Here is an 18926-nt window from a genome sequence, read left to right on the forward strand (position 1 = left end):
TAAACAAATCTGTATCACACAAAAAAGTCTACGGTAATAGATAAATCTGTCTCCCACAGAAATACCTACGAGTTTTGTTCCATCTTTTGATAAATCAAGGTGAACAGGAACCAATTGATAAGCCAGACTTATATTCCTGAAGAACAGCTCAGTATTATCAATCACCTCACAATAGTCTTAATCGACGCGGCGAAAGAAGATATTGTGGGATCACAAATGATGAGACGAAGATGTTTGTGATTACTTTTATATCTTGCCTATCGGAGATATAAATCTCAAACCAATCGTTACGATTGTACTCAACACGATAGAATCAACAAGATCAGATCACACAACTACAAGAAAGTAGTATCGGTCTGGCTTCACAATCCCAATGAAATATTCAAGTCGTTAACCTACAGGGTTTGGGTAGAAACCTATGGTTAAAGGAGAATCGACTCTAGCTTATACAACTAGTATCACACAAGAGGTGTGGGGATTAGGTTTCCCAGTTGCTAGAGTTCTCCCTTATATAACCTTTCAAATCAGGGTTTGCAATCAATGTTAGCTTAGTAACAAAGCATTCAATATTCACCGTTAGATGAAAACATGATTAGATTCAAGATTATATCTTTCAACAGTTAGACCGAAAACTTAGCTTGTTACACACAAATGAAATGCACGTTTTAGGTTTGTGTAACCGTACCCAAACATGTACATTTGTTGGTTCAACAGTAGTTAACCAAATGGTTGGTCATATGAGCACTTTCATATTAACCATGTTCTTCTTCACCATAACTAGTTCAAATGACTCAAATAAACTAGTTAGAGAGTTGTTCAATTGCTTAGATCTTATTGAAGTATATAAGATACAACCGAAGCAAAAACGATTTGATTCACTCGAATCGATTCATGAACTTTATAGTTACGGCTTGCAAACTTGCATTCCTTAGTTTATATAAGTATAAGTTCACGAATAATCATTTTTAGAAATAGCCAAATTAAGTACGCGGACTGAGTTCGAGGACTTAAGTACCCGGAATAAGTTTGTAAACAATTCACAAACTCCATCAGATTTTCTCAGGACGAGAACCTCCGACAGTTCATAGACTCTGTTCCGGTTTTCCAGATCAACAAAATACGCATACTTTGGTTCAAGGAATAAGGACTTATACATGTATGTGTTGCCACACAATGCTTATATCCAACATTGGTTATATAATCTAAACTCTCATTTAAATCATTGAAAGATTCTTAGAGGACGTTATATAGTTGTTATTCACAGACTATTTTTCGTCAAAGCCATTTTCAGGTGATTGAAACATAACATGACTTTCGTCACTAGGTAAAGATGAACTTGGCCAAAGCGAAATCTTACCAACACATATATCGAGAAATAGATAAGCGAGATAAACTCGACTCGAAATATCAAATGCGTATAATCAAAGTCTATATAACAAAACGACTTTTGTCTCAAGATAAGAGATAGAGTAGATAGACTTTTGAGTGATAGATAAATTCAAGTCTCCACATACCTTTTAGTCGATGAATTCCACCAGTTCCTTGATTAGTTCTTCGTCTTGTATGATGATCGCCATGGAGTTCTTGATCTCAACTACACTTTCTATCCTAGTCCGAGACTTAACTATAGTAGACTAGAAATCAAGACTTATAGTTTTGATCATTAACATTGACAAACATGCTTGAGATAACAACGCATACGAATTCGACCGAGCAGTGCTCTAACACCTAGATTAACTTTAGGGGGAGTAAAAGATTTTGTTATTCAAATGTCAACAACGATATTTATTAATTGAATATATGCAGGTTATTGTGCTGTTGAAGAATGAATTATTTTGTAATTCGTGTAGCTACATATGTAATAAGAATTTTGTCACTAAAATTGACAAATTAAGGAGGGGCATGTTAGTTGAATTCACCAAGTGTTGGTATGTCAAGTTTGGTTGTCATATTTTAGTATCAAAACTCACCTAGAGTTGCTTGGTTAAATACTAGAGTCAACTTCATTTAGGTTAGACTAGAAAGTCTAGGAATGTTGATATATACAAGTATTACTTCGAAGACCTGAAGGATGTGAAGAAGTAACGAACTACAACGACGGTTAGTAATACTGACTTGAACTTGTTTCATTCCTAACGTATCTTTCAAGTCGTGCTATAATGAAAACATAACTGCGAAGATGTATATACTGTATATATTGCATATATACTCTAGTGATGTGACATGATCATAATAGTATGATCATAGTATTCAGGAATTAGACTACGAAGTATAACGCTTATCTTTTGAACTTCTTAGATATGACACCGACATAATCTTGTATATAGTGATATGGTTATGTGAATAGGTTATGGTGAAGATTTCATCCATGGAAACAATTTTTTTACATTTGTTTAAAGGAAGTACATTCATGAACTTATTTTGTGAATCGAAAGGGAAATCAATAGGATTATTGGTCTTGCTATTCATCACACATCTAATTTGGATGACCAATATGTGTGAATTGGTATAACCGATCTTAACTCAGGTTATATATCTTGGTATAAACGATCACAATGCCTAAACTTATGATTTGGTATGACTGGTCCTGGTAATTGGTGTAACCGATCCTAAGTAATCACCATGAGATAGTATGATCAATCCTTGTAATTGGTGTGACCGATCCTTGTAATTGTTGTAACCGATCCTAGTGATTGGTGTGACCGTCACAAGCAGATACCATATTTAGGTATAACCAATCATAGTGATTGGTATAACCGATTTGAACCCATGTATGTGACTTGGAAGGATCGATCATAACTAACCATTGTGATTTAGTATAACCAGTCACATAGTAGTCTTGGAATACTGGCAAACCAATTATAAACTTGTTTGAAATTGCGGTATAACCGATTCCAAGAATGCAAATCCATGTAGATATGAAATAAGGATTTGCTGTGAAAAGATGTCAACATACTTTGAACACGAGCAGTAACTCTTGTCATTTATTGTTCAAAGATATTCCTTAGTACTCAAGGTGATCCTGTGTTGAAATAAATTAAGAATCTTTTAATTAAGGTTTTTGATTTTATATGCTTTAATTACCAGCAATTAATTCATATCTCTAGAGAATAAATTAGTAATGTGCATTTACTAATTGAAAATTTTCTATTGAGAGATTTCGGAAATATTGGACCAACACTTATTGGAATTATGAAAACCGAATTTTTCCATTCATTGCAAATCTTGAGAATATTTTCGGTTTTGGAAATTCGTTGATGTCCAAACATCCTTGGTCTATAAATACCTAAGTTTGCATTTCTAGCAAACTATCCTAAAAGTCAGGCAAACTTCATTTATTGTTGTTTCTGGTGAAATCGTCTATTCAGAGAGTAAAGTATCATAATTAGGTGAAATCTCTTACGACCGCTCGTTTAAAAACTTATGTGGGATCAAGAAGCTCTACGAGTATCGTTGGTGGGAAACTAAATAATATTGCAGTGTTATTAGTATTCGATTTGATTTGATTGACTAACAATTTTTGAAACTTTGATTGCACCTAATTTGTTTATTCTTGAGAATCTTTTCTTCTGGTATAAGATTCACTCAGACTAGATCAAAGTATCGACAGGATCTTTAGAGCTTTTGTTAGATCTAAAGACATCTTGTGATAATCCATTGTTAACAAACTCCGTTCTGTGCGTGATTGATCACAAGAGATTCAAGTGGTGTTGTGCAGGTTTTGAAGATAAAAGAAGATTTGAAGACGAAGAAGAATTTTTGTTAGTTTTCGTATCTTGTCGATTTAGTGCACAAACCTTGATCGGCTGGGATCCAACTAGAATAAGCTTATCTTTGATAGATCTGATTGATTAGTTGCGTGAGATCATCATTCTCTATATTTCTCTTTGATATCTATATTGATTGAGTGCGAACCTATACTTGACTTTTTCGGTAGTTAAAATTAGATTGATCTAACCAGACAGAGGAGTTTATTAGATTAGACGGAAGAGCCTTTGTCAACGACTCATATATATCTTTAACAAGATTTATTAGAATGGTTACCAAATAGATTCTTCCTTTGCTGTTTGGAATACGATCCAAAGGACTTTATATTCACGTGCGTGACTCTAAAAGTCGAAGGCGCAGGGATACTGAGGGAACTAAGTAGCTAGGGGTTGTCTTCTTGGTCTCAACTATACGAAGTTGGTATTAGATTTTGTATAGAGGCTTAGTTATGAGAGTAGTCAAAACTGGACTAGGTCCCGGGGATTTTCTGCATTTGTGGTTTCCTTGTTAACAAAATCTTACTGTTTCTTTTACTTTGACTTCCGCATTATAATTGTTTATTATAATAAAATAAAATACACATATACGTTAACTCTGCATTACTTGACAGTAATCTTATAGAGTTTGGTTATTACCGAACCTATTATCAAGTAACATACTTCGTTGTTGTATTATCTCGATCTTGTATCTATAGTCAATCACACAATTTATCTTGTTGTCATATTGTCTCGATCTCGTATCCATAGACGATTACACGAAGTGTGAACCGAATTGTTGTATTGTCTCGACTTTGTCCATAGACGATCACATTCGGCAGAGGACTTATAGGTTGAAATAAAAAGATTGTGGTGTATTTGGGTACCCTCGTCTTTTCAGGTTGGTCACAAAATGATAAAATAACTTGTTGTAACCGTAATACTACTAATAAGACCTATAATATCAACTACCACTTCATATATATTCAAGGGTAAAAACGTACATTAAATTAATATTTGTATATTCAACCTTACATATTTACATATTCACAGAAATGTCATTGTTTTAAAAATATATCAAAAAATTTAAAAGCTTGATATCTTTCAAAATACACACTGGATTTTTGTAAAATTAACATGTTTGGAAAGCTCTTTGAATTACCTACGGAATGAGTACAAATAAGAATATCTAACGAAAAAAATATCATTATTATCAAATTTGGTGTTGTTATTAAAAGAATAAAACTCAAGCATATACATCATACATGATGGTTTTACTAGTTTCATAAATGGGACATTGACATTGGTAATCCAAACATACAATTACTATTTGCTTAAAAAGCAGATCGAGAACTTTCCAGTTTAGTCCACTAAACCCGACCTGGGTTAATGACTAGTCCAGTGAGAGAAGTTATTTACTCGCTAGTCCAAAAAAGGTTTGAAAAGAGTAAAATTATTCTGCTAACCCTAACATTTAATACTATGTAAAACCCTCTTTTATGCTCTCCATTAGCTTCACCACATACCAATATGTGTTATGTTATGTATTGATACTACATATTAATATGTTATGTATTGATACTACATATGTAGCATCAATATGTTATGTATTGATACTACATACCAATATGTATTATGTTATGTATTGACACTACATATGTTACTACTACATATGTAGTATGTGGTATCAATATTATAGTATCAATACTACATTCTACATATGTTAACATATGTATTGATACTATTAAGTATCAATACTAATATGATACTACGTATGTTATGTATTGATACTAATCAGATCTGGAAGGATGTATTGATATTGTTAAGTATTGATACTATTAAATATCAATACTAATATGATACTACATATGTTATGTATTGATACTAATTAGATATAGAAGGGTGTTTTAGGCATTTAGAAAACACACTTATAATCTTCACAAAGTTTTCGGACCAACGAATAAATAATCTGGTCCAAAAACATGTTTTTGGACTAACGAATAAATTATTTTGACGCCTTAACCGGTCATGAAAAACTGGATTAACCAGTAATTCCTATAAACAGATTACTTGTCACTTCACCAGTTTACCCTAAAATAACCATCATTATAGAAATCTGAATTCACTTTATCCAATAGCTCGAACTGATCGGCGGACTGCTTATACTCGTAGTTGTTTGAGATCATTTAACGGGATTCTCGGTATTATCATGTGAGGATCCAAATCACAGCTTAATAAACAAAACCAAGCGCCTGTAGCTCAGTGGATAGAGCGTCTGTTTCCTAAGCAGAAAGTCGTAGGTTCGACCCCTACCTGGCGCGTTAGTTTTTTTACATTTTGTTTTTGTTGTCATAGATAGTGGAACCCTGAGGAGTGAGGACTACTCCAAAGTTCCTTTTCAGCAATTTCAGTATCACCAATCTCTTAACCGAATTATTATCAAAAAATCATCAAAAGAGGGTCATAATGCTAATACAAAAATAAGAATGGGCTTGAGAATTTCAGAGAAAAGATCTGCTCTAATAATTCCCATCAGAGAAAAGATATATGGTATATTTCAAGCACAAGCTAGTTTTACACTGGATATACCACTAAAACTAAACAGGGAGAATCCTACCCAACCAAAATCAATATTAAATAATCAATTTACATCTATTTTGAGGAAGAAAAACAAAAGAGGGTCCCAACTTCGATCAATTGTTTTTGCTTCCTCACCGTTCCTAAATCTTCAAACAACTCAGAACTTCAAGATCCAGTTCTTCTGGGTTCTGCCTATCTCTACTCTTCTCTTTACTGAGCCTTTGGCTTTTGAATCTTCACGTAAGGCAAAACTCCCATGAAGTGAACAACCATTGGGGACCATCCCAGTTGCTGGGCACGGCAAAACATCAAAAATGTATTTGCAAAGTAGGAGTTCAAACCCATAAGGACATGCCAGAATGCATGACCTTGTGGGTTAAAATACCAGCCAGAGATCTCTTTACAGAACAAACGATCACCAAGCCAACACAGAGTCCCTAGAGATATAGTTAGCACGTAGAACTTGGCAAGACGTTTTGCGGATGCATCTGCCGTGTAGATGTAGTACTTGTACATTCGAGGGATGCATATGAGACAAAGGAGTGCATAATGAAACTTGAAGCCAATACCAAAACGCACTAGGGAATGAGCGGCGGCAAACATAACACCATAGAGAAACAAGAAAGTTGGCATTGTGCTCCTGTAGTGCCAATCTGGGGAGTAAAGGATATAGAGATAAAGGAGCATTTCCCAAACCATTGGTGTTTCGTCACTCTGCTGTTGTCTGCATATAGTTGTTCAGAGGTAAATCAAATTAATATAGCTCAAGAACAAAGAATTAGGAAAAGGAAACTGAGAAGCTCCGTAATCAAGCAGATTCTAAGCAGATCTAAGTGCACAAGACTGGCCTAGATGCAAGTGATGAAATGAATGTTATATCATCTATCAGTACAAATGTAAAATATAAGCAAGACCAGACAACAGAAATATATTTAAGCAAAGGCCACAATATTGAAAACACCCTTTCACATTATAAACTTCAAGCCGTTTTGCATACACTTTATTTCAAACAAGCAGTTAGCCATTCCAAGTTATCTACAGCAATATGATTCACACAGGTGAATTAACGGAAGCATAATTTTTTCCTATGTTGGCCAACAATTTTAACTAAGAGTTCCTAGCTGATTACAAGAGAAACACAACAATTTAGTAGGATATTTTAACTATTTAGTAGGATATTTTAAATTATTGCAGAGGAAACTAGAATGCAAAGTAGTTGGTAACATAGAGCCTACAGAGCCAGGAAACTTACACATGTTGTAAGGTTGCATGGAAAAGCATGCTCCCAATAGCAAGTATCATGTTCGAAATGTGAAGGACACTAAATCTTTTCTCAAAACGCTGTCTCAAGGCATTTATAAGTCCAATTAATGCCAACAGTATGCATGGGACGTTTGAGATAGTGTTGTAGAATTCAGCAATATAAGAAGAATATGCATAATTCTTCTCACACCATTCTGTGGTTGATGTAACAGGACCCCAAAAGCTCGACGCAGTATCTGCCATTCTTCAATACGAGTGCCTGATGCAAATGTATGTGCTAGTCTTAAAGTGTTGTTTCCACTCAAGAGAACTTCAAATTACGTGTCTGCGTAATAGAAGATGATCATATGAGTTAACAACTAAACAATTGATAGATGTAAAAACAGGAAAACTGAGATACTCTAGCAGCCATTATTTAATACTGTGTGTTATCACTCACCCTCAAAGACATAAACAATTTTTTCAAGATAAATGAAGTATGGTGGAGAGATAAGATAACAAACTAGACTTATACGAGCTAAAGGTCAGTAGTGGCCAGAACCACAACTATGAAGAGTTCAAGGTAGGGACTACAGTATAGTCGATTGAGCTGATGTGATAAATATTCACAATCCCAGATTGCACAAAAAGAACTGTAACAGTACCTCGCAAGAACTAATCGAAACGGATCTGAGGTCTACCAGGCAAACGTATGATCCACGAATGTGCAATTCTAGGCTTCTAGCAATAACTAATCTCTAAATAAGAAACCAAAAATTCCCCAACTTCAAATGAATCTGAAAAACCAATGCATTGAAAACCGCATCCAGTGACCCAAACGAGATTATAGAAGTTATGAAGCACTTCATTATACTCTGTTAACCAGATGAATTTTCTGAAATCTGGGTAAATTCTCTCCTCCCCCTCAAAAATCAAGCTCGTGAAAACGAATAATTCCAAAACAAAACCATGATAATAAAACCCTAGATTAGATTAATTAAACTTGCACTGTGCACAGAGAAGACTATATCGGATCAAAAAGTAAACCCTAGAATATAAAAGATCGAAAAGTAATAATACTCACTCGGGGATAGATTATTGCTTCAAAGATCTAAATTCCTTGGGTTACTAACGTATAAACAATTGGTGAAGTCCCGTCAAAACTATCGATCGGAATTGAAGAAAATTCTCTTTTCTTTACTCTTCCTTCCTCGTCAACAAAACTTCACACTAAACTCGAGAAACACAGTTGTATCTTTTTTTCTGGATTAATAAAAACTAGGGTTAAGAAGCGGTGTACGAGATGTGTGAATTACGCGTTTCTTTTCACTTTTGGTTCTTTGTGCGCCGCTCTACTTTATTTGCAGTGCGCTTTTTATGGCGCGCGCACACACATTTCATAGGCGTCCTCACACAAGAAATTGCAGTTTTAGTTGGGAAATTGTGGCATGAGTAGTCATAGTCGTTGCCGACGAAAAAAGCACCCTACAGGAGAATTGCATATGATTATGCGGCATATGCCCACTGAGTGTGTTTTTCTCGATATCTCCAACCACTAATCAAATAGAGAGGGATCCCAACAGGAACTAATCCCACAAGGATGAATTTTGATTCCTCTTTACGCATTCTAGATCTCACCGGTCATGGATACATGAAAACAAAATGGAGACTTTAATTGAATTCCTACTTATTAAGACGTGGTTTATTTGGAAGGAGGGATGCATCATAGTTTTTCGGGGAATATCAATGGCACATTTACAATCGTATGTATTAATTCATAATTACATTAAGTACGGTAGAAAATTGCACCAGCTAATTAAGAAAAAACATAATACCTCGTGGACAACACCCAAGTCTCATAATCACAAAATTAATGTTGATGGGGCATGAGACTCGGCCTCCTCCACATCCAGTTTTGCACTAATTTTACGAAATGATACAGAAAGTTTTGAAGGTAGAAAAGGATAACGTACAACAAGTGCATACCTTCAAGAAACGGAAACTGCGGGGTCTTTCAAGCATGTCATTGGCAAAAAGACAAAGGAATTCAAAATTTCAACATTAAAGGCGACTGTGAAAGACTTTTTTTGTATCTCAATGGATCCAGTTCAGATATCTCTTGGAGTAGAAAAAATCTTTTCGATGAAGCAGATAAAGTAGCAAAATCTTGTATTAATTTTTAAAGCTTCCATTTTGTTCCTAGGACAGGAAATGCAGTTGCGAATGCTCTTACAAAACAAGCAAAAACTTTTTTTTCTTCTTTAGAATGGGGTTCTACCCCACCGGATTGTATTAAGTTTAAACTTTAAGTAGATAAATCTAATATGCTGAGGAACACTTCCTCTATATTAGATGCCTCTACTAACCTTGTAACCCAGACTCTTCAAGATTAGTTTTCCTTTTCAACAACCAAAGGTTGGATTCACAATTGATTGAACTTACGCACAACCTGTGATATTTCAATTATATAAGCAAATATAATGCGTAAAAGAAATAACACAGACACCAGAAATTTTGTTAACGAGGAAACGACAAATGCAGAAAAACCCCGATGTTGATGGGGAAAAACGATTTGCTGGGTTTTAGGGAATGTAGAGACGATCATGTGGACAAAGGCTCCTCAACCGAGCAAACTGCCTATCCTCAAACATATGCACTGCACGAGAGTGCTTTGAGTTCGAGAGATCAATCTGTAGGACTCCGGCCTAAACCAAGACAATGGTCGTTCCAGAGTCAATTCGGTCACAAAGAGGGAAGAGGGTCGATCTTTAGGAGGGAAGCTGAGAAGTGTGCGAGATCAATGATGATCAAGGATTGTGAATGTGTTTAAGGTTTCTGCAAGTTTTTTGTGAACTGTTGAGTTCGAATAAGTTCTGGTCGATTGATTGAATTCTTGAGAGTGATTGCTCAGATCAGAATTCTTCTGTTTTTGACGAATATTTGTCTTATCCTTCAATCATGGATTCATAGACTTATTTATATTGCCAGAATAGTAGACACATTGATCTCCAGTAAGTGTGACGTTGCTCGAGTGAAAGAGTTGGAAAGTGGAAAATCGTGGTTTGACCAGTTCCAGGTCGTGCGGAGACTTGGTTGATTGTCCACCCTACTACTTTGCTAACTCCCTCAACTTCTTGCACGACTTACTCACATATTTCATCGTGGATGAACACACGTCCCGTAGGCCGCCAGACCAAAACCCTAATTAATATCCCCCATGTGACATGATTGATGTCTCACAAATGTGGAATCTGCAAAGCAGACGTTATTTGATTAGTCAGTCGTTGACTTGATTAGACGATGAGTCTAAGTATTGCTCAGTCGAGCATGATTGTTGAATGCTCTAGGATTCATGAACTGAACATGTCTGCTGGGACGTATAGTACTCGAATGAATGATGTTGATAGTTAAGTCAACATAATGAATATTGTTAGTCTGAGCAAATATTGTTCTGAGCAAATATTACTCGTATGATGAATTATTGAATATTGATAGTTGGATCAATATTCGAGCATCTGAGCAAGTATTGCTCATTCGATAAATTACTGAATATTGATAGCTGAATCAATATTCGAGCATCTGAGCAAGTATTGCCCATTCAATAAATTAATGAATATTGATAGTTGAATCAATATTCGAGCATCTGATCAAGTATTGCTCATTCGATAAATTATTGAATATTGATAGTTGAATCAATATTGAAGCATCTGAGCAGGTATTGCTCATTCGATAAATTACTGAATATTTATAGTTGAATCAATATTCGAGCATCTGAGCAAATTTTGCTCATTGGATGAATTACTGAATATTGATAGTTGAATTAATATTCGAGCATCTGAGCAAATATTGCTCATTGGATGAATTACTGAATATTAATAGTTGAATCAATATTCGAGCATCTGAGCAAATATTGCTCATTTGATGAATTACTGAATGTTGATAGTTGAATCAATATTCGAGTATCTGAGCAAATATTGATCATTCGATGAATTATTGGTAGCATAACCAAATAAAATATTAATTAAAATATTGGTAGATGGACCGAATATTATATAATTAATATGGATGTTGGTTGTTGGATCAACATAAAATTATTAGTGTTTGAACTTGCTCAGAATTATGATTTGCAGAGCAATTGTTCGAAACCCTAATTTTGATCAATTGCTGGTCAATCGATGATTTACTGAAAATATATGACTGAGTGAAGGAGGGACCGGCTACATGGGATGATGGTCGACTATGTAGCGCCCAAGTGCTCGAGTGAGCATGGACCAAAGTCTTTTGTTGACCAGTTGATGAAAGGATGATCAAATGCTGGTTTAATCATTTATTAAAATAGTGCTCGTGTGAGCGTTAGGTAGTAAAACCTAGTTATGGAGAGATGTGGGACCGACCAAGGGATTATGGAACCGGCTCTAGTGGTCGTGGAACCAGTTAACGGTCGATTGAGCAAATCCCAAGTTGGTTGGAGAGAGTTTGGACCCAATATGAACTGTTGAGAAATAATTAGGTCTAAATCATGAAAGAGTGTGGGACCGGCTCCTTGCAAGCCTAAGGGCCAACCTTGGTTGTCAACGTGGCATGCCCGTGTCTCAATCCTAAGAGTTTTGATATTTTCTGGTGTGTGTTTGAGCAATATGTTAGATTTTCAGAAGAGTTTGATCTTGAATGAAACTCTCAATTTTGCTCGAATGAGCAAGTAGAACTTTTCTCACGTGACCGATATTTTGAGAATATTAAAATAATAATATTTTAATTTTTGACGTGAGAAGCCCAGTCGGTCATGTGACCATTTGACTTTTTGGCTTTTTCATGGTTTGAGCTATATTTGAGAAAATTGAAAAGCTAGGGTTTTCGCTTAAACGATGGAGTTCCATGAGATAAAGGAAATAATATTATGAGAAACTAAGGGATTGCAAGGTGTGGGACCGTCCACGGCTAGGGCATGACCGGACGTCTAGGTGGTCCGGTCCCGTGACACCTTTCCCTATTTTTGTTTGATGAAAGTATGGAAGCACCCATGTTGTGTCTTTAGACCATTTGCTTGTGTCTTGAACGCTTGATGAAGGATTTCAATGTCATTGATTAGTTTGCAATCTGAACCCTTTGGTTGATACACGAGCCTGGTGCTTGCAGTACCATCTTTTGTTTCTGTCAGTCGTAGAAACATCACTTCTGAAACCCTGGTCACGGGACCATAACCGAGGTTGCTCTCAAGAGGGGATGATGTAATGACCAAGGTCGCATGTCCCGGTGGTAGCATTTATTTTATGATTAATGATTAGCATATACGAGTCCAGTGCCACGGGTCTTGGACTGTGAAACTGATCGCCATGATCAGTGGACCTTCAGTCCGCAGTATTTTGTTAAATCTCTCTCGTTTCCCTTCTTTTGGAAAGATCTAGATAGAGGACCCAGGTAGAAAATTTGATGTAAAGACCTAGGTGGTCGAAGTTGGAGGTACCTTGATGAAAGACTTAGTGGAAAGACCCGGTGGACACCGATCAACTATGGAGGTTATGAATCCCGTCTAAGACTTGCTGCTTGCATGTTGTATGCTCTGGAAGTTATAGGAACCTCATACGACGTCGGAATTCGGTGCTTGACCCCAACTTTTGAAACTAAGAGACTGAGTAATCATATGAAAAAAGAATCCTTCAGTTTGGAGATGTCTGGGGAAGTCAATGGCGCATGCACATTCATAACTTGTAATCCCGTACAAATTTTCAGATTTCATAAAAATAAGTGTGGAATCCATATCCTTATGCTCGTATGTCCGATTGATGTGCCCTTTTGGTATGTTGTAGAAGAGACATAGACGAACATCTTTCATTGAGGAAGAATTGTCCCATTCCTCACCCATTGGTACGTTTTTGGAAACCCATGGCCTGAAGTGTGTTGTATCTCATTTGTAGAGGTAATGAGAACATCTTGTATAAGACTGTGGCTTGTGCCCTCCCGACGTGCAAGCTTTGGTAAGACTTTCATGTGAACATGTTTTCATCTATTCACAACTTGATATGAATCATTAGTGCTTGGAGAAGTCCACTTCATGTGTAACACTTCAGGGAATGGTTAGTTGATGAAGCCATGTCATGAGGATGTTGCTCATAAGACCGTTGTTGATTCTGATATCATGGACGGAGTTCCTACGGATATCCTTGTTGATACCGATACTATGGTCGTAGTTTCTCCATAGACCAAAAAGGCTAGAACCATGATTATCGACATAGCCTATGCTCCTCTATCCAGTGATCATTTTACATTCACGAACTAGTTGGTGGGTTGAGCATTCCTAAGATGAAGGTGTACTGGGAGTTTAACCCGAATTTTTCTAAACAGTATGACTTTATTATGAACTGGCTTCGTCAGTGAGTCGACGTTGTTGCGGTAGATAGCAGCAGCAATCTTCATTCTGGATGTGATTGGTGAAGAGAGGAAGTTCCTCGGTCGTGCATGGGCTTGTGATGTAGAGAGGTCCCGTTGATGAAGTTTCATGGAATCACATCAGGTTACAATAACTTTTTATGTGGATAACATTTATTGAAACAGATTTGAATAGATTTCTCCAATAAGATCAAGTTCCCAGTGCATGTTGAAGGAGTTTGTGCCATCCATGGATCAATGATGTTGCATCTGCTTCAAAAGTCTTATCATGGGATAATTAATGAAGACTTATCGATTGTAGTTCAGTTACACTTTGATCGTGCTGGTATTGAATCAGTGTGTCATCGTCGAGATATTTGTGTTGAAACTAGATGCGTAATTATTGAACGTGTATTCTTTGATTGGGAGTACAATATGAAGGCTTCTGAAGAATGTAGCACTCAGAGATGAGAGGTTTTTGGCTTTTAGTTGGCCTTGGAGAAGTAGATGGTATACAGTTGCAGGGATTTTCTTTTGGTTTGATAGATTCAATTTCTTAATCCAAGGAGGAATTAAAAATAATGGATAACTTAAGAAAAAATCCTAAATGCTTCAAACATTAGATGTTTGAGCGTTGAAGCCTCACACTCCTTATGCCTCGAATGTCTTAGGATTGACCGTCTCGATCTTGAGTATCTTTTGTTGATTAAACATTCCTTTCATTGCGGTAATGGGATTGAACACTTGTGCAGACTTTCTGATTTTGTGGCACACATGGACACTCCTGCAAGCCTATGAAGAAACGCCCAAAGTGTTCATTTCCAAGCTTGGACATCATCTCAGTGAGATGCTCGATTCAGAGAGGTGTCAGATTCAAACACTTGGTAAAATATTAATGTGGTGAAGCTACCCATTCATAACGTCTTGCAGTAGCAGAGTTGCTAGAAGAATTGAGTCCCCATGCTAGGATAACATGTGAGGAAATAAATGACATAGACATGGGAGGAATGAGACTTTCCTGAGTGCGGAACCTCTTGATGAATGTTTAAGCATCTTTCACAGGTTCTTATTTCAACCTCGTCGAAGTTCGAAATTCTTCCAAGTGCTCTGATGATGGAACGTCCGCCAAATCTTCTAGATCAAAACTTTCTCCTTGGAGAGATGTACAACAAAAGACGCTTTGTCAGTAGTTATATTTTGAGCGTGGATCCACGCTCGTTCGAGGATCGTGTCATATCTTGGATCTTCCTGATTATGTGAAACTTGGTTTCTGTCCAGGTTGAACCTATTTTCACTTTGAGAGTGATATATCCATAATAATTTCTGAGCGTTCCTTCGTGGTATCTGATTGAGATGGGAGAATGAGTAGCTTCTTGTCGAGTGATGCCCGCGGATCTGATGGTTTTCAATGGAATGTTGTTGATAGCTGTGTCAGCATCAATCAACATTCTTCCAAATTCGTTTCTTCTATGATTTACTGTCGTACATATTTTTGTATATGGATGGAGGCTCAGGAAGTATTTCCGGAATGGACTTGCTGACACGATGTTGATTGGGAGAGGATTCTGTGTACTCCTTCAGTCCCCAGTTGAAGCTATTATAGATCAACCTTCTCTTTGAAGATGTTCTTCAAAATATTGTAGTCACTTGTTGGATGATTTATGAACCTACGAATACGGTGGGATTCTCCATTTCCTCTTCAGTTGGCTCTCTCCTGATGAACGACAAGATGGTGCAACCCAGACTTCCAGTAACTCGATCACTCCTTCATGAGAAGAGGGAAGTTTGAGTCTGTCTGATCATTTCCCCATTCGTTTATGCCGGGTCGAAGTTTGTGCATTTCAGGATTGGTTATTCTTTCTTTGCGCCTTTGGAGGAGCATGGGATGTTGGAGAAGCGTTCTGATGCCGTGTCTCGGCTTCCCTTTCAGCAACAACGTTTTTTGAAGGTTGGAGATCGTAATGATTGTTGACCATGCGTCGTCTGCTACGAGGTTCCTCGACCTTTGCAGACTTTGCTCTTTCCAGTAAAGCAGGTGCAGTAGTCGTTGATTGTTTGGCTACTTCATGAAGTTATTTTCACGTAATCATTGGGATGTTCATTGTTCCCCTGAAACATTCTTCCCAGGTCTGAGAGGGTGACCTGTTCTGAAACGAAGAAGTGCTTTCTGCAGAAAGCATTTATTAATTCTCCCCAACCAGTGATGCTTCTTGGTGCGATGTTGTTGTACCATGTGTATGCTCTGCCGGTTAAGGATTTTGAAAACTCCTTAAAGCGGAAAACATGGTTGTACTCATGCTCGCCCAATGATTCCAAGAACCGGGAGACATTTTCTCGAGTATTGCCTGTTCTATAAAGTGTGAACGTTGGAGAAGTATAACCTTTCAAAAGAGGAACTCTCTGTATAGTATAAGGACATGGAGGTTGGTGACGATGGACAAATAATGTCTTGTCTTTTCCACGATCCTCTAGAAAGCGCTCAAAATCATCTCGAGTGATGAAACTTTTTGATTCCCTTGATGGTGGATCATTGCATACTTCATCATCTTCCACGATGTGGATTGGAGAGATTTCGGGATCAACAATTGAGGATGTTTCCTTAGATCTTATTTTGTCTGACTGGCATTCGGGCTGAGTTTGCTTAGAAGATAACTTGTCTATTAGAGTCTTGAGATAGGTGCATAACTATTTCTGTGTTGCCGCCTTGTCTGATTCTTGGAAAGAATTTCATGAACCTTCATAATATCGGCTATGGTAGGTGGATCTTCTCTGATTTCTTCAGGAGCTCGCCCGAAGAGAATATTGTTGTCTGTACCATTGTTGGTTTTAGCGTGGACACTTGTATTTTTATTTGAGGAGTAGTATCAGTAGCACCACTGTCGGAACGAGAACAGTCACTGGAGTACCACCATTATTTTTTCTAGTGCTAGCACCGTTTGGGTTAGGATTTGTAACTGAACCTAACCTAAGATCAACCATTTTGACGAATTGAGATTGCAACCGAGAGATTAATCTGCCAGTGTGGTCGCCAATCTACTGATGGGGGAAAACGATTTGCTGGTTTTTAGGGAACAAACCGAGCAAACCGCCTATCCTCAAACAAAAATACAGTTGCGGATGCTCTTGCAAAACAAGCAAAAACTTTTTTTTCTTCTTTAGAATGGGATTCTACCCACCAGATTGTATTAAGTTTTTAAGTAGATAAATCTAATATGTTGAGGAACACTTCCTCTATATTAGATGGCTCTACTAACCTTGTAACCCAGACTCTTCAAGAGTAGTTTTCATTTTCAATGCAATATGTATTCACAAATAAAAATAAAAATAGAGAGGAATAGGAAACTAAACTCGTTTCTCTTTTTCTTTTATGTAAGAAAATCAGGAAATCCCCAAGAAATTATATTTTTTCCTTATGTTGATGCTCTTCCCATCATCAAACAGGGATCTAATAACACAATCCAAACTAAGAGAAGACTTATAGAAATTACAGAACAGATCAATAAGATTCTGGTCATCCCAACTGATAAAATAGGAGATAGAAAATCATATCTTTTTGTTTATGGTGGTTTTTAGTTCAGGGCTAAATTTGTAAAACCTTGCATTTAATATGCCGTCATTCTGCAAGGAAATGAAGCCATATGAAAGTGATGAGTGTTCAACCTCTTCACTGGCGCATTTATTGAGCAACTCAATATTTTCTCATGAAATTTACCCAGAATGGTGCATGTAGCAACAATCCCAGGTATTCTGTAAATTTTGGCACTTTGCATGTATTATTCAATTAATATAAGTTTCTTTGAATGCCTTCTGTGCTATGTTCCCCGGATGAACCCTTAATGTTGATATGGCATGACAATTTATGTTCACTCGCAGCAGAGTAACACGAATTTCCAAGTATCAAGGATAAGGTCTTTGCATAAAGTATTCAATCAGAAAGCATATTGCTCTCTGGCAATGAACTTAAAGAACTTTGTGTCAACACATAGAATTCAATCAATTTTGTGATAATTCACAAGATTCAGAAATTACCCTGACTAATTTGCAAAAATTAGGGTTTTGTGCCTTGCATAGTATATCATACCTTGCCTGTCGAAATTAAGCCTAGGCAAACTAGGTAATTAATCTGCCATGGACTAGTAGGTGCAAAATCTTGCCCAGAATCAGAAAACAAGAAATAAAGGAGCCGCAGAATAGGAGCAGCAGAAAAGAGAGGCGTGGTCATGACTTAGGCCAGCCGGCGCCATTTGCCATTGGCCACGCCCCATGTTGCCAAAACCGGCCTTATTTACCTCGACCAATCAGGTCGCCTTAAATCCGCCGCACGCACATAAGTTGTGGGTGAGACCCATACTTGCCGGCCCTATTTCCCATCGACCAAGCAGGTCGCTTTAAACTTGTCACACCCACGTTAGAAGTGTGGCCACACCCATGCTTGGCCGCCCTCTCTTTTTATTGACCAATCGGGTTGCTCTAAACTTGCCACAACATTAAGAGAGTGGAATTGTGTCAAGTGGACGCCATGCTAAATTGGCTTCACAAAGCCATCCCCCGCGCCAACATGCCAAACGAGCATGCCAAGCGCACATGCCAAACAAGCCACTTTACCGTAGTAACACGCCAAACGCGCCAATGCGCCATGAATAACGCACCTATGTGCCAACCCACCTTATGTTCGTGGCCAACACCATAACAGACTTCAACGTGGTTCTCCTAGACAATAGAACGACCTTGCTCTAGTGACGATGGATGAAACCCTAATTTCCAGTCGTGGTGTAAATTATGCCACTTCGGGCCCCACGACATGCCACGAGCCGTGTGGACTTAAGAAACCCTAATAAAGGCACCGTACCGTAGCCACTCGTGGAAATACTTGTTCATGTGGCCATTTCCACATGATGGACTGGCTATGGTTCCTTTGTCTTGGCTCTGGCATCACTTACACAATATGCCATTGTGCCACGGTCACATGTCGCATGCCGCATGTGCTAATTAGGG

At 37.5% G+C, this 18926-nt stretch overlaps 1 protein-coding gene and 1 non-coding gene across 2 annotated transcripts; one reads left to right on the forward strand and one right to left on the reverse strand.

Moving 5' to 3' along the window:
- Window positions 1-5991: 5991 nt before the first annotated feature.
- On the forward strand, window positions 5992-6064 carry TRNAR-CCU. Its single transcript has one exon. It is a non-coding gene; the product is annotated as a tRNA-Arg (tRNA).
- A 178-nt stretch (window positions 6065-6242) lies between these two features.
- Window positions 6243-8925, reverse strand: LOC113323137 (alkaline ceramidase-like). Its single transcript, XM_026571404.1, has 3 exons — window positions 8650-8925; window positions 7576-7911; window positions 6243-7047 (listed from the first exon to the last, which is right to left on the reverse strand). The coding sequence occupies exons 2-3, from the start codon at window positions 7827-7829 to the stop codon at window positions 6534-6536; spliced, it is 768 nt and encodes a 255-aa protein (XP_026427189.1). The 5' UTR covers window positions 7830-7911; window positions 8650-8925; the 3' UTR covers window positions 6243-6533.
- Between the last annotated feature and the right edge of the window lie 10001 nt (window positions 8926-18926).

This window comes from Papaver somniferum, chromosome 11 (assembly GCF_003573695.1).
Source record: "Papaver somniferum cultivar HN1 chromosome 11, ASM357369v1, whole genome shotgun sequence".
NCBI classification, from domain to species: Eukaryota; Viridiplantae; Streptophyta; class Magnoliopsida; order Ranunculales; family Papaveraceae; genus Papaver; species Papaver somniferum.

Excerpts from the sequence above, each read along its gene's own strand:
- LOC113323137 (XM_026571404.1), bottom strand. The coding sequence starts at position 7,829 with ATGGCAGATACTGCGTCGAGCTTTTGGGGTCCTGTTACATCAACCACA. Across the intron at positions 7,048-7,575 it reads CATGCAACCTTACAACATGT|ACAACAGCAGAGTGACGAAA; the intron begins GTAAGTTTCCTG and ends AACTATATGCAG.